Raw genomic sequence first — 15,277 nt, 5'->3', positions numbered from 1 at the left:
CTATTCTTCAATTGATAATGTACTAACAAAGGCGAAAAGAACAGCGTATGTAAAATTTGTATCCCATACTATAGGTGATCTATGTAGGTCAACAGAAGAATAGGATACTAATGCTAGTGAAGATGGAATGCATTTTTTTTTCTTCTTCGATACTAATAGTATTTTTGACTGAAAGTTATCGTAGTAGTACTAGCAACAGCAAAGAAACCTGCAACAGGAAAGATTGTACCTCATTCTTCGGTTGACCCATGCAGGTCAGCTGAAGAAAAGATACTAGTATTAACAAAGGCAAAAAAGTCAACATGCATAAAATTTGTATCCCTTACTTCAATTGAACTTTATAGGTCAACTGAAGAATAGGATACTAGTATAAGCACAGGCGAAAAATAGAAACGTTCATAAGAGTTGTGTCTTGTGCTTCAGTTGACTCATATAGGTTAACTGAGATACAGGATGCCAATGTTGCATACAGTATGTTGCTTTTTTCATCTGATATAAGTGAACTGAAGTACAGGATACAAATTTTTCGTATGGCGGTCATTTCGTCTTTGATGACGGTAATATAGAGTGAAGAATGTCGTAGTAATACTAGTGCTAGTGAAGGCAAAAAAAGCAACAACTGTAAAATTTGTATTCTGTACTGTTGGTGAATCCTGCTTCAAGTCTTCCATATTCATAGGAATAGATAAATCCACCCCTTCAAATGAAAATCAAAAAATAGAAATTGTCCAGAATGAAAAACACTTCTTCCAAAATATCTCAGACTCATTAAGAATGAAAATAAATACCGAATGAACTGGAATGAACAAATGATTTAAATTAATACAAGCGACAAAAATTTTACGGAATGTCTAGTGCTGTCTTTTAAAAGCATCGTTCATTTATTTCGATTTCCAATGATGATGCCTCACCATGGAACATAACTGACTTATTATCTATGGCTTGAAAATAAAGACATTAATATCTATGAATAAACTGTGACATTGTTGGTCAAAGCTGACAGTTTGTATCACGTTCGTTGACCCACACTATATAATTACCACAAATGCTGCACTTGCAAAATTCTGCAATAAAGCCCAATGATTGTAAAAATTTTGTAATAGGTTTATGGTCAGTCATTTCATCAAGGAGAATTTTCGCTGTACAGCCTACTGACTCATTCATGATGTAAAGCAATTGTGTGAGAAATTGGAATCTGATAAATCATAAATACTTTCATCAAAAAAAACAAAAACAAAACATAAAACAGATAAGAAAACAGAATGATGTACATGGGATTTTTGATATATGCGCGTAACGAAGAAATCCAGAAAAGTCATTTAACATTCATAACTACAATCTGTGGTACAAACAAAATAACATCACACATTACATCATTGGTCAAAGCCAACGGGTGGAATTGGACACTAGAACTGACCCAAAAACTTTATGAATGAATTACAAACACTATGAAAGAAAGATAAATATGTTATTGTATTGGCCAAAATATAAGCCACACTTTCTCCCAAAATTCAACCATGAAAAAGATGAATGCATCTTACCTGTGTGACCATAAAGACATCGGTATATTTTCTTAGTGCAAAATGGAGCAGCTATATTGGTAGTGTTTGGAAATTAATCATTGTATACGAGGTAACAATGTAGCCCTCTTCATTTGTTAATTTTTCACTTAGCTAGTGGTTATTGAAATGTTCGTAGTACTGTAATATTACCCGACAGAACAAGCATTTCTTTTCTCTAAGTAAAGAGTAAAAATTTAGTCTTCACCAATGAATGGTAATGCCTAAAAAAATCTTTAACAAACTTTGGAATTCAGCATAATTATTATACAAATTTCAAACTTCAGTTATTCTTTAGGTCAAAAATGCATTTAGTATAGAAACTGACAAAAATCTGGCATTGGATTTCTTTGGAAAATAACCTGCAAATTGCCATTTCATAATGAAATCTTACAGAGGGCCAAAAGCTTGGAAATGTCCAGAATTTGAAGCTAGGATTCTTTCTGTGGTACAAGATTAAAGGAAAGATGGCTCTCTCGACAAGGAATCCAGTAAAAGACCTTGGAAATTACAAAGACCTTAAATGTGCCACAGACACCATTCTGTGGGTGTATTGTTCAGATCGCAAGTTCCTGTGTGGAAATTTTTCTCTGTCCAGTGCAGTATGTCACTAGCAAATAGATTGCCAAAAGATTTTGCCAAGAAACTCATTGACTTCAGAGGCATATATTTCTGATGTGGCAATGTCACGCCTTGTGTCCTCTGCACCAGTTGCCTAGCTGTTATACATTATATCTGCATCCAAAACAGCAGGTGCTTGATGTAATCATAAAGAAGTTCTTTTGACACTGTCTCTGAAAACACTATTTCAGTTGGCTTATAGAAGGGGATCGTGCACTCACTCCATTTGACAAGATTAAGAAACCATCAGTCAGCATCACGTGTGAATGGATTTTCTCTTTACAGCAAACAGTATCACTAGATTCTGTCAGCAGAGTATTCAGGAAGTGTTGTCTGTCAAATACCTTGGATAGTAGTGAGGATGACATACTTTGGGGAAAGAACAATGAAAACACAGTCCTTTATGAACCAAATAATGGTAGTGAAGATAGCAGTGACATTAGTGAAGATTGTGAATATAAGGTGGCTATTTCTGTGTGATTGAACTATATTAAAAATTTTTAAAAAATTAAGAGTTTCCATATTGTGAACAGTTTTTTTGCAAATGAGTAAATTTTTGTCTGCTGAGTTTCTCTCGTTTTTTTTTTCCCCCTTTAGAATTAAAGGCATGACTTATATTTGGGCCAATCTGGTATTTATCATTGAAGTTACATTATGTAACTTGCAGCGGTGATGTGACCAGCACTTATAGTAATTATTGTGTGTGTGTGTGTGTGTGTGTGTGTGTGTGTGTGTGTGTGTGTGTGTGTGTGTGTGTCTGGGGGGGGGGGGGGCGGCCATGGGCGCATGCACGCAGGCGCATGGGCACGTGTGTGTTCTAATACTTATGGTAAATATAAACATGGTGTCGTACCTGCAGACTGATATGTATTGCACCTGCCTTTGTCCAGGCATGACAAGGAGCTGTACTAAAGGTTCTGTGGTCACCGTCACTTACCTGTAGTACCTGCCTGACCATGTTGCTGTATCTTGAGATTGCAGACTCCTGTCAAAAAGATGCAAAGTCCATTCCAGCTGGATAGCTCAAACATCAATTACAACAAAATAGATTTATGTACTGTTCCTTTATGGCACATGTATTTCACCTCTGTCATATACTTTCCATTTCATATTTTGCTACGGCATGTGACTTTAACAACGTTCACAATACAGATTGGTCTTTGTCATTTCTGCTTTGCACGTCCTTTCTGGTTTCTCTTGACCAGTGATGTCATGATCATTCTCATGCTCAGCGATGTTCCATGGTCCACAGCGAATCTCTGATGTGCAACTGCATTTTCATGCAGGTTGTATATAGTCAGAAACAACTGGGAAATCCAGGAAAAACTCGGGAATTTTTTCATGTGGGAGAAAGCCAGGAAAAACACAAGAATTTTGATAATTCTGGGAATTTTTCATTGTTTTAGTTTTCAGTTATTTTTTTTTTTTAAATTCTGACTGATAAGAACTGAAATTGAAACAAAGAATTTTTTTTGCTCTGCTACTGCAGAATAATACTGAAGGAATAAAATTTAAACAAGAGAAAAACCACTGAAATGAAATTTAAATTGCAGAGAAAATGTGCCATTTATAACAAAACATAGCTCACAAAGAAGCATCTGCCAACAGCAAAATGTGTCAAAGGCTTTATGCTGGAAACTATGCAATACTTTGTAACAATTGTTTACATTTTCGTGGGAAAATATTGTGAATGGGGATTTGAGAAACGTTACTTACAAAGTAAATTTCCTTTTACGCTAGATGAATTATGTTACATGTGAGAATGTGCAGTGACTATCTTAAATCGTAGAGTGGTTGAATCTCATTCAAAACTTATCAGTTTGAGAACCACCCATGTAGAAAAATTTCAGTCCCAGAAGACCAGTCATTTATATGATTATTTAAAATTTTACTGGCACATTTGTGTTCGATAAATCTTAAAGGGAACACATGCAAAAAATTACCAATATTACGTGTGAAAGCTCGGCTTTGCTTATATCTATACTATATATACAATAATTTAAACCATCAACTTTTCCTATTTGTGTGTTCACGCTACATAAGAGTGATGTTGCTGTTGGCTGAGTACATCCCATCTGCTCTCATTGACTGGCGAGATCTCATAACATGAGGTGTGATTGGTTGACAAAAGCTCATCACGATCTTGATTTCAGTGTTTTATAGACTAACATGCTGTATTTGGCGGAATTCATATTTATGCTTTTGTAATAAGAAAATACGCAGTGTACATGTTGCTGCGCATCAAAGCTCTTTCCGAAATATCTTTTCACTGTGTTTTGTTTCCTGTTGTGCCCATAAATTCTATGCTGGTGTATAAAATCTTTACCATCCAAAGGATTGATAAGTTTTTTAGCTCCAAGGGAAAATGTCGTGTTTCTTAATGCGGAAAAAGTATAATTTCACCCAGAAGAATGTGTATGTTCATTGACGAAAAAGTGTATTTTCATCCGGAAAAAAGTGTATTTTTAACCAGGAAATCAATGAAAAATGTGGGATTTTATGTACTGTAATTTTAATAAGTATTTGTTTTTGGGGTGCATACTGTGCAGTAATTTTTCTGTTTCTTTTGTACATTTTATGAGAGCGAAAGTGGATGCAGCAAATTTGCAAGGCAGAGACAATGGGCACCCAAATTCCTGTGCATGGAGCCACCTGTTGGTTGCGGCAGTTATTTACATATATTATTGACCTATGGAAAAAAAGGAGCAAGTGGTAATCTAAAAGTGATGCAGAAACAGAAAAATTAATTCTTGGAAGAAATTTTATATTGTTGGTTTTTACAAAAATGATCAAATGGGCAACTGCCATCTGGTCCTTTGCTGTGTGAAAAGGTGTTACAGTTAAATAAATAAATAGGTGGCAATGAATTGTTTATGGCAAGTAAAGGATTGTTGTACAGATTTAAATCTCATCATGAAATTTGCGAATTGGAAGTACAAGGTTAAAAAACGTGAGCTATTATAGATGCAGCAAATTCTTTTAAAGATGGTTTTAAAACAGAATTGGGTGAAAGTGGCTGTGGTAGAAGAAGTCAGATGAAATTGGAAATTAATACTATCAAAATTTTTAGCTTTTGGTGAGAGAGTTCAACTCCAGGATATAAAACTTAGTGAAGATTGAGTAAAAGTATTACTTTGTGCAAACACTACTGAGACCCATAAAATATCTTTGCTCTTTATTGGAAAATCCAAAAACTTCAGATGCTATGACACGATTCCCTAATTTGTAAAAACCAAAAAAGTGCATGGATTAACACTAAAATATTTGTTGATTGGTACACCAACACTTTTTTTATCCCTGAAGTAAAAGAAATTCAGAATGAAATTGGTAGACAAGGAAAAGTCCTACTTTTACTGCATAATGTGCCAATCCCTCCACCAGCAGAACTGTTAGGAAAAAATTGAGTATCGACATTAAAATTTTTACCTCCTAATATGACATCCTTTCTTCAAGCAGTGGATCAAAGCATTATTGAAACATTGAAATGATTTTATAGCAAACAACTTTTACACAGATTTTTATCTGTAGATGAAGGTAACATAGCAGCCATTTTGTCATTTTTTAAGCAAATGAATTCAAAGAATGTTGTTACATTGTTGTAGAGGTGTGGGATTTGATCGAAAGGAATACTTTGAACAAAGTTTGGAACAGAATGATAGAACAGAGCATGGAAATTCAATAAGCAGTACAGATGATTATGTTCTCGAGGATATAAATGAGCTAATGACAAACACAAATATGCCAGGAATTTGATGCCGATGATATGAAAGTGTAGTTCACTTGTGACAGTAATGCTCAAGATCTTCAGACCATTGGAAACATATTGCAGGCAAGCAAACAGCAGGAAATTCAAAAATATGAAACACTCATGTGTAAGCATTTCAAGTTCTGGAAATGGCTTTCAAATGGTTCGAAAAACAAACAGTGTGTGATACCATTAGTTTCCTACACTTAAAAGATTCATGATGTAGCAGTAATAAAGAGAAAAAATTGTTTACATCAAAAGGCAATTACCAAATATTTTAAACAAAATTAAACTACAGTGACTGACTTATGTGACTTTTGTAAGATATTTCAGCAATTTTAACAAAATGTGTATGTATGTATGAAAATGTGTCTGTAATCTCTTAACAAACATTGATTTTTGTTGAATTTATAAATTTAATTCACTTGTGTTGTTTTGAGTAAACATCCTGATTGTGTATTAACCCTAGAAAGATGCAAACAATGAAAACTGCACCAGTTAATTATTTTTGATGCTTAGCACAATGCATTTTGAGATTTTATTCTCATTTTCAAGTGTATTTGTGCACATAAATATGTTCGTAAACAGACAGTGTAAGTGATGATTTACATGAGTGTGACATTCTGTGTAATGGAGGAGGCACAATACTTCAAAAAGACACAAGAGAGGCAGAAAATCATGCATGCAAATGTCACCATATTCACGTAAACAAATGTACAAATGGACTTGAAAATGAGAATAAATTCTCAAAATGCATTGTGCTAAGCATCAAAGAATGAGTGACTGGTGCAGTTTTCACTATTTACATCATGAATGACTCAGTTGAAGGCTTTCCTGGATCATTTAATATGATGAGCGAAATTAAGTACCTTAGATGACCATAAAAATATACCATATGCGGGGGATGCAGGTCGTCTTTCTACAGTAAACAATACAAAAATTGCTTTTTTTCATAGATTCAGTTATTTGGGTTTTCAATTATCTCAATGACTTACAACCACAATAGTCCAGTTAATCATGTCTACCAACACAAACATACGCATTTTCTACACTGCATGAAATAAAACTTGATAATTCTTCATTATGAAGGTGGGTTTGTCCTCATATGATTCTGGGGATATGGGATATGCTCTGCTGTGCTTAACTATGTATCATCAAATTCATTATCATCTTATTCTCGGTTCAGAAGAGTCACATGCTGAAGGGTATTTATGAAAGTTTTACTGTTACCAATGAACCTATGCTATTAATGCCACAAGCTGGTAACAGAGCTCAGACCTCTGTCTTCTTTTTCATTTTTTAAAGGTTTCAGAATCCCACCTGTCCATTCATCCTCATAACCAAAGCTTATAAGACATAGTTTGCAAAAGAAAGTAAAATGCAGTAGGGAGCTGATTTTGAGTGAAAGGATAGTGGACCATAATTTTACTAACAAATATAATAAAAAATAAGCCACTTTATTGCTACAACAAAGAAACCTAACATTCTCAGCAACTACTAGCAGAGTTTAATTTACTAGTGAATTTTCTTTTTTGATGCAGGGCAACTGGTGGCAGAATTTACCTGACCTCTAAAATAACATTCGAGAATTTTTTTTAAGAAAGACAGCACCTACAACCAGAATTTAATTTGCTAATGATCTTTTCTTTTGAAAGCAAGACAAATGGTGCTAGAATATACAAAACCTCTAAAATAACATTAAAAAAAAAATAGGGAGAGAGTCTTAAGAAAAATTTTCTGGCACCTTGGCATTAAATCAAAGCGTTAACACATATGTTTAGTAATTGTTGTGGCATTTAACAACTCATTCCAGATTTAAGCTTTAGAAACCTACAGAAATAATCATCAGGCCATTAAAATCCGACATCCACTGGCAAGTAAAACAGATTGCATGTAATTAGGGAAAAAAAGCAATCCCTAAAATACAATTAGTTGGTTGTGCAGACAAGGTGTCTGCGTAGGCCCAAAATAGCTTCTACCTTTTGTTAATTAACAACACCCAACCTTGTTGGCCAGCTGATTTTTTTAAGCTCTTGTTTTAAAACTGTTAATAGAGAGGACTGATATTTATTTTACTCAAGATCATTTTAGTGGAACTCACAATATAAGCCACTTGTGTACATAAAGTATCCTGTAACATGTAAATTACTAGTTACAATTTTAGAAAAAATTACGATATCAAAAGACACTGGAGAAAATTGGAAAAAATCGAGCCGTGCGCTGAAATCACGTTATATACTGTGTAATTGGGATAACACCAGTTGTGGCCAAACTCAGTCGAGAGGCTTCCACATCACAAGTTTAATAGCCAAGAATACACAGTAAAATGACTTAACTGGAATCACTTCAAAAGCCACAAAAACTGCTTTACAGATGACGATGGATAACCAGGATGGCAAGTAAAAAAATAGCCCTTTTCACCCAAAAACGACAACAGTTGTGACTAATTGAATGCTCACTATGATTTCCAGGGAGTAAGAATGCAAGTCAAGAACCACCCAATCAGTGGCTGCATTTGGTTCAGCACATCCACCCATCACATTCATGTTCAATCATGTGGAACTGGCTGACAGTATCCAAATCGATGCCACAGTGTACAGAGTCTTCTTCCAAGTGATCCAGATCCAAGTACAAGTAGGTGCACAAGCAACACACCTGAATAACTTCTACATTGGGCAATCTCCACTGATCAGACTGACAAAGGGCATCATATAACTCACGCTGATTAATGTTTCAACAGTAGCAGTGACCCAAAGATCTTATCACCCATGACATCATGCAGCTTACTATCTGCCGTTGCCACACAAGCCACTTGACACCCTATCAGACAGAGAGAGAGACACCATCCCTGCAGTCGCACTTAAATGTACCTAATCATCACTGCACTTCCCTCTGACTCTCCCAGTGCCAGTGGTGCTTCCAACCAAAGGGATCTATTACCATTAAATCACACTATAATGTACCCACATGGAACAGAAAGTCTCATATTCTCTTACGTGCAGCTTATGGTAGTCTGTTAAATGATACTGGCTCTAATAGATAACACATTCTTATTAGTTTTCAAAGTATGCAGTAAATTTCATAGTGAATTCTTTGGATTCATGACCCCAGTTTCTACAGTTCTTCTTTACTGGTTACTTGTTGGTCTTAACACTCTTTGCTTGAACTCATCTTGCCCCAGCCTGTCTTTATTTGCTTCTTAATTATATCCTCCTAAGACTAGGCAACTTCCACTTTTCATTTTTTGCCCCTGTCTACAGCCTTGAAAAAATGATCAGTCTTATTTCCTTCTATTGTAAACAGGAAAAATTCCTTTCAACATTTAATGTAACCTTTTTCTACGTTAGACAGTCTATGCCCATAAATATGATGCCCACAGTTACTCCAAGAACCCACCGTTCATTATCATACCACCAACTTTAAATTCAACATAAGCTTGTAGCATAATACAGGATGCTTCAAAAAGAATATACATACTTTAAATTCATATATTATTAAATTGTAAGACAGACATCTATGACACTTGGGACTCATATTTATAAATCTCTGAAATTTAGATTACAGTTGTTCAATATGTCCTCCAACAGCAACATGAGCGATATCACATAGATATTCAGGTTCCTCTCATGTTTGGGTAAGCATGTCCATCATCACTGATAGCAGTACAGATCTGGTTCTTCAAATCTTCTAAGTTCTGTGGTAGTGTGTGTGCTTAAATGTTGTCCTTAAGCAACCACAGAGGAAGTAGTCATAGTGCATCAAATCCAGTGGCAGTGGATGCCAGCTGAGATGTGATTATTGGTCACATGGTTGTTTGACAGCCAATCCAATGGCCCAATCGAGTTTCATTCAGATATTCGCGCACACGGTGACTCCAGTGAAGAGATGCCCCATCTTGCTGAAAAATGAAGTTGTCCCCATTTAGCCAAGGAAATAACCAGTTTTGTAACATAGTAAGATACTGCTGACTGTCAACCATGTTTCCATCAAAGAAGGATGGGCCAGCCATAACTGTGCAAAATACATTGACTCTGGGTTAATCTTGTACATGATCAACATGTGCATGTGAGTTCTGTAGGCTCCAAATTTGGACATTGTGTTTGTTTACTTTGTCACTAAGGTGGAATGTCACTTCATCACCAAACACAATGCATAGTGCAAAAGCGTTATCATTGTCAATATCATTCTGAAGCTCATCAAAAAATGCCACACTTTTGCATTTGTTGTCATGACGTAGAGCCTATAACAGCTGTAACTTGTACAGCTGCATAACCAACTAATACTCAAAAAACATTGTTGTTGTAGGTGGTTGTACCTCGCATCTGGTGTGACAGGTTGATTTTGTTGGACTACATCGTAAAGTTGTTTGAGTTGTGCTACATTTACATCAGAAACATGAGGGCAGCCAGGACTCCTTCCTTTACATGCACATCCCCTTGCTAAACAATGTCGATACCATCAGTGAATGTTCCATCCACTCTGAGGATCAGTTTGATACTTCAACCTGAATCATCTTTGCGCTATAATTCTGGAATTACACTTCACAAATTCGAGAACACAAAGCAATTTCTGCTACAGAGTGGCCATTTTGCAAGATATGATGGTAACCAAGCATACAGAAGAAAACCAACATGTAGTGACACTGAGTATGAATTAGACAATGTACTGGTTCCTGCAATAACTTAACCATGCTGCAGTAATCGTTAATTTTGACAACATAATACTTTGTAATATGTATATTCTTTTTCAAACTCTCTGTATTTGTATCCCGTGTAGTTCAGGATTGCAGCCAGATGACTCTGTGACTTCTTGCCACGATATTTTTGGCTGACAACCATTCAGCATCTTTAGGTGTGTGTTTAGCACTGGAGATTGCTAGTTCACATCACTAACTTTATACTAAAAATTTGGCGCAGAGATGTATGCGCAAAGCCATTACATAAGTGACCTCTGTTGGGTTTCACACTCTCTTCGAATATTGCTCCACGTATGACACTCAGTTTTGCTTGCTATTAGCATCACAATTTCACTGTCTGTTCATTCCTTCACCCAGTGCATAATAAATGCATATTTAATTAAGTTCCTGTTGCTAACTTGCAAATAATACTTGTCCACTCGCATATTAGAGACTGACCCTTCTTCTGTTAGTATCACTAGACTTGCTTAATCACACACTGCCAGTCGGAGGGCTTTCTTTTTTTTCTCCCACCCCCTAAGTTCTCTCTAACTTTGCATTTGGTTAGATGAGCACCTTCTATCCATTCATTCATCCATAATATCAGAAAACTACTTGTGCATATTACAGTTCATCATCCTAATTCTTCTATCGCAATAGTATGAGCTCAGTGTACTGGTAGTTTTAAATGAATGTTAATCAGTTCAGAATAATGGCTACAAAATGCTTGTCAGCCCAGCATATATTTCAGTGTTATCAGCCATCCTTTTCTGCTTTGTGCAAAATATAGCATTTTACTGAACTAACATTTTGCCGAAAATTATTCAGCATGTTCATTTAATGTGAAGCCACACCAGATGTATTTTCGGCATAACAGAGATTCTAAAAACACACAGAGTATATAGTGGGATATTTTGAGATACTAGCCTTTTCTCCCACAGCTTCACCCACGTACACATTCTAAGTGTATATTGAACACACCCCTATGCGTCCACCTCTCCCTCTCGCTATCCACCTCATCCTTCTCCCCACTATCTTTGTCTCTTCATCTCCTCCCCCCTCCCTCTTTGTCCATTGCCTCCACTCCCTTTCTCTGACCATATCTTCCTCCCCCTCCCTCTGACCACATCTTCCTCTCCCCCCCCCCCCCCCCCCCTCTTACAATATCTTCCTCCCCCTCTCTATTTCCATCTCCACCCCACCCCCCTTTTCCTTTCGATCTGCACATCACCCCTCCACACCTAGCACCTGCCTCATACATCTCCCCCCCTCTCTGTCCTTTTCCTCCTCTCTGTGACTCTGTCCATTCCCTCTACTATCCATCCCACCTGCCCCCAGGCATGCCATCGGCATGTTTAACCCCTGTAATAAAGTTCAGTAAAGCTCCCACAAAAGTTTAACCCCTGTAATACAGTTCAATAAAGCACCCACAACATGTTTGTCATGCATGGCAGTCTACACAGTAGGGACTTTAAATTAATTTATTTGCCCCTGACATACAGGCTGCCATCGGAAGCAGATCAATACAATGAGCCAATGCTACTCCAACCCAACATGCCTGCTAGTCAGGGCAACCAAAATGTCGGGGTCTGGAAAACCATTTCTTATCAGTGACATGTAGGTTGAGAGAGAAGGCATGAATGGTGATGAACAGAAATGATTTCTTTTCATGTCGTAGTACTGAATGTGGTGGTGATGGGGGCAAGTAATATTGTAGGAAGTCACACCACACGATATATTATGTAGTAGAAAGTGAAACATGGGTCTGTGTGTTCAAAAGTCATGTCGTCTCCCATGCAGAAGACCACCCATTGATATTTAGGGATCCCATTTAGAACTAGCTACAATAGAATTGATATATTGGTGTGTAAAGAAAAAGTAAGAAATTGAAGTTATGGTTTGTTCAAGGATACATGGTTGATATGTGATTACGTAGGCTTTCCCGGCGTAATAAGTCTTGAAAGTCTCTTCAGGTTTGCTGCCGGATCCTAAAATCAACTTGACTCAATATTTCGTCGATCCAACTGTTCGCCATCTTCAGGAAAATGCTGCTTATGCTGATGAGTCCCGCTGAGAACAGTTCTCAGCGGGACTCATCAGCATAAGCAGCATTTTCCTGAAGATGGCGAACAGTTGGATCGACGAAATATTGAGTCAAGTTGATTTTAGGATCCGGCAGCAAACCCAAAGAGACTTTCAAGATGTGGTTGATATGTTTATACCAAGCCTGTGGTTACTTTCTGGGTGGAAATCCGTACTCACTAGTAGACTGTTTTATTTAATCTGCTGAATTGTGTCATTAGGCATACTTGAATTGCTTAGTTGGCATAGTGTTTCTTGTGAAAACTTCACAGATCATATAGTTCCTTATTTGTTCTGTTAATTGCTGAAGTGATGCATCAGTTATGAATGTATACTTGTTTCAACAGTGTCTTGTTTCACCTAAGGTTTTCTTCTCCTTCTCTTCAGGTAATGGCTACAGAACTCTCCCGCACACTCATTTGCACTGGAGAGGAAGCCTCAGAACATCTGCTTAATTTGTCACCATTTGAAATGAAAAATCTGCTTCATCACATCTTAAGTGGAAAAGAGTTTGCTCTAAGCAGTGGTAAGTAGTGTTCTATATGCTGATAGCAGTGCACTTGATAATCCTTGAAAGAAATGTATTCCCAGAATGTATAATGCAGCTTTCTTTTTTCAATTTTTATATAGTTGGACATGGCAACTTCTCCGTAATCAGCAGCAAATCGAGCCGTGTTAGTAAGGTTGGTATCTTATCTTAATAATGTGAACATTGCTTTTATATAAATGAGGAGAAATAATTGGGAAAGTGATTAAGAAATGCATGGTAAAACTATGTTTGCACACATAGGAAAACAACTATTTGATGTAAAAGAACAAGTGTTTATATTTGAGCAAGAGTATGTAGTAAGCAGGAAAACTAGTTACACACTACCAACGTAAGTGAGGTGGTTCATGCATCAGTGCAGCTTCAAGAGGCAGCATAATATTGGTAAGGATAATCAACACTTTATCACATGTAATTCATAATATGTAGCTTTGATAATTGTGTTTATTTGTATTGTCCTTCAATAAGTGTCTCACTCAATGTTTGTCTTACTTATAACAGGGTTGGCCATGGCATGCAAAACTTTACACATGCACAATGTGCTGCATGTGTCTAGTTCAGGGCTCAGTCTGTGTTGGCACTACTTGGGATTTCTTGACTTTGCTAGGTCCATCTCAGCACTGCTGGGCACAGTGTGACATTTTATTCAGCACTGTTTCTTCTGGCATTTGGTGTAGCATTTCTTGGTCAGCAGGACGTTTTTCTATTCGCAGAATTCTAGTGTCAGTGTTGTTTATTCTTCACTATTTGCTCGTGATATAAAGGACATTTACCATTCAAGCAGCCATTTGCACAAAAATCAGAAGTTTAGTATCTATCATAACAAACCTTCAAAAATGAATGGGAGTCACAGTTATTTTTTGAAGGGAAGGATGAGAATTATTAATGCTTATTATGCCATCACATAATCAACAGGTAACACAAATTTTCTGTACAGTGGCATTAAAACACTGTGCACAAAGAATTTAAGGATGATTTTTATGAGATTTGTTGTTTTGTACATCAAGAAATGCTTTTGGTAAGTTTGCAGGCGGGTACATGTGATGGAATTGGTGGTACAAATAGTAAATTTTCTGTAGTCACATGCTTCAGTACACAGTCAGAGTCAACAATTTTCGATTGAATTGAACAAAGACTAGGAGACTGATGGGGTGTCTCAGAGCATACGGTGTAATTGTAATGTATTATAGCATCCAAACTAATTAAGAAATTCACACCATGTTTTGCTTACGTGACACACATCTCACAAACTTTTCGCACCATTGAGCTGATTTCGACATGTGCACCTTTCACTGCAGGCACAACATCCAGTCTGTATTCAAGCTGTATCCACACCCAGTGCAACATATCCACATCAACTGTGGCAATGGTAACAGTAATTTGGTACTTTAAATTACTGATGTGTTGACAGGCATTTGGTAGACTCTGTCCTTAACTTACGCCCATGGAAAGAAGGCCATGGGTGTAAAGTCAGGTGACAGAAAATGGTAGATCGTTTAGAAAATTTCCATTGTCCTCTGAATGGCGAAGAATGATCACAGTGAATTTCATATCTTATGGCTTCTTGTCTGGTTTTAGTGCGTGTAACAGTTGTAGTCGGTATGGATGCGTCTGTAGACATTCCCGAAGAACCCGGTACATGGTTGCTCTAGGGATTTGCAACTCCTGCGACACCCTCCGAACAGACTTCTGTGGTGGATATTGAAAAGCCAATGGTATTTGTTTTTTGTTGGCTTCACTTTTTCTGGGTCATCCAGTATGAAACTTCATATCAACGCTTCCTGTCTGCATAAAATTTCTGCACCAACAGCATCTCAACATTGGTGAGGGTGGCAACATTGGTGAGGGTGGATGCTTCACTTCATATGCTATGTTTGGAAGTTCCTTTGATCCTGCATGTTTTATTTGGTCTGAATAAACCATTACATACACTAAGCCTTTTCTTGAACTGTTCTCATTATGCTTCCTCACAACAATCTGGAACACACACCAACAAAACTATATGAGTTTGTGTGTCACATACGCCAAAAGTGGTGTGAATATCTTAA

General features: G+C 36.9%; 1 protein-coding gene across 2 annotated transcripts in view; it reads left to right on the top strand.

The window, feature by feature from the left end:
* The window catches only part of LOC124605322 (probable phosphorylase b kinase regulatory subunit alpha), a 250,327-nt gene that overhangs the window by 196,479 nt on the left and 38,571 nt on the right, over positions 1–15,277 (top strand). For both annotated transcript variants that reach the window (XM_047136918.1, XM_047136917.1), the window contains exons 20-21: positions 13,070–13,208; positions 13,313–13,365. In XM_047136918.1, coding sequence (XP_046992874.1) covers positions 13,070–13,208; positions 13,313–13,365 — 192 coding nt within the window. The remainder of the gene's footprint in view (positions 1–13,069; positions 13,209–13,312; positions 13,366–15,277) is intronic.

The sequence above is a fragment of the Schistocerca americana genome, chromosome 3 (genome assembly GCF_021461395.2).
Source record: "Schistocerca americana isolate TAMUIC-IGC-003095 chromosome 3, iqSchAmer2.1, whole genome shotgun sequence".
Taxonomy (NCBI): Eukaryota; Metazoa; Arthropoda; class Insecta; order Orthoptera; family Acrididae; genus Schistocerca; species Schistocerca americana.
This window is presented reverse-complemented; position numbering and strand designations above follow the sequence as displayed.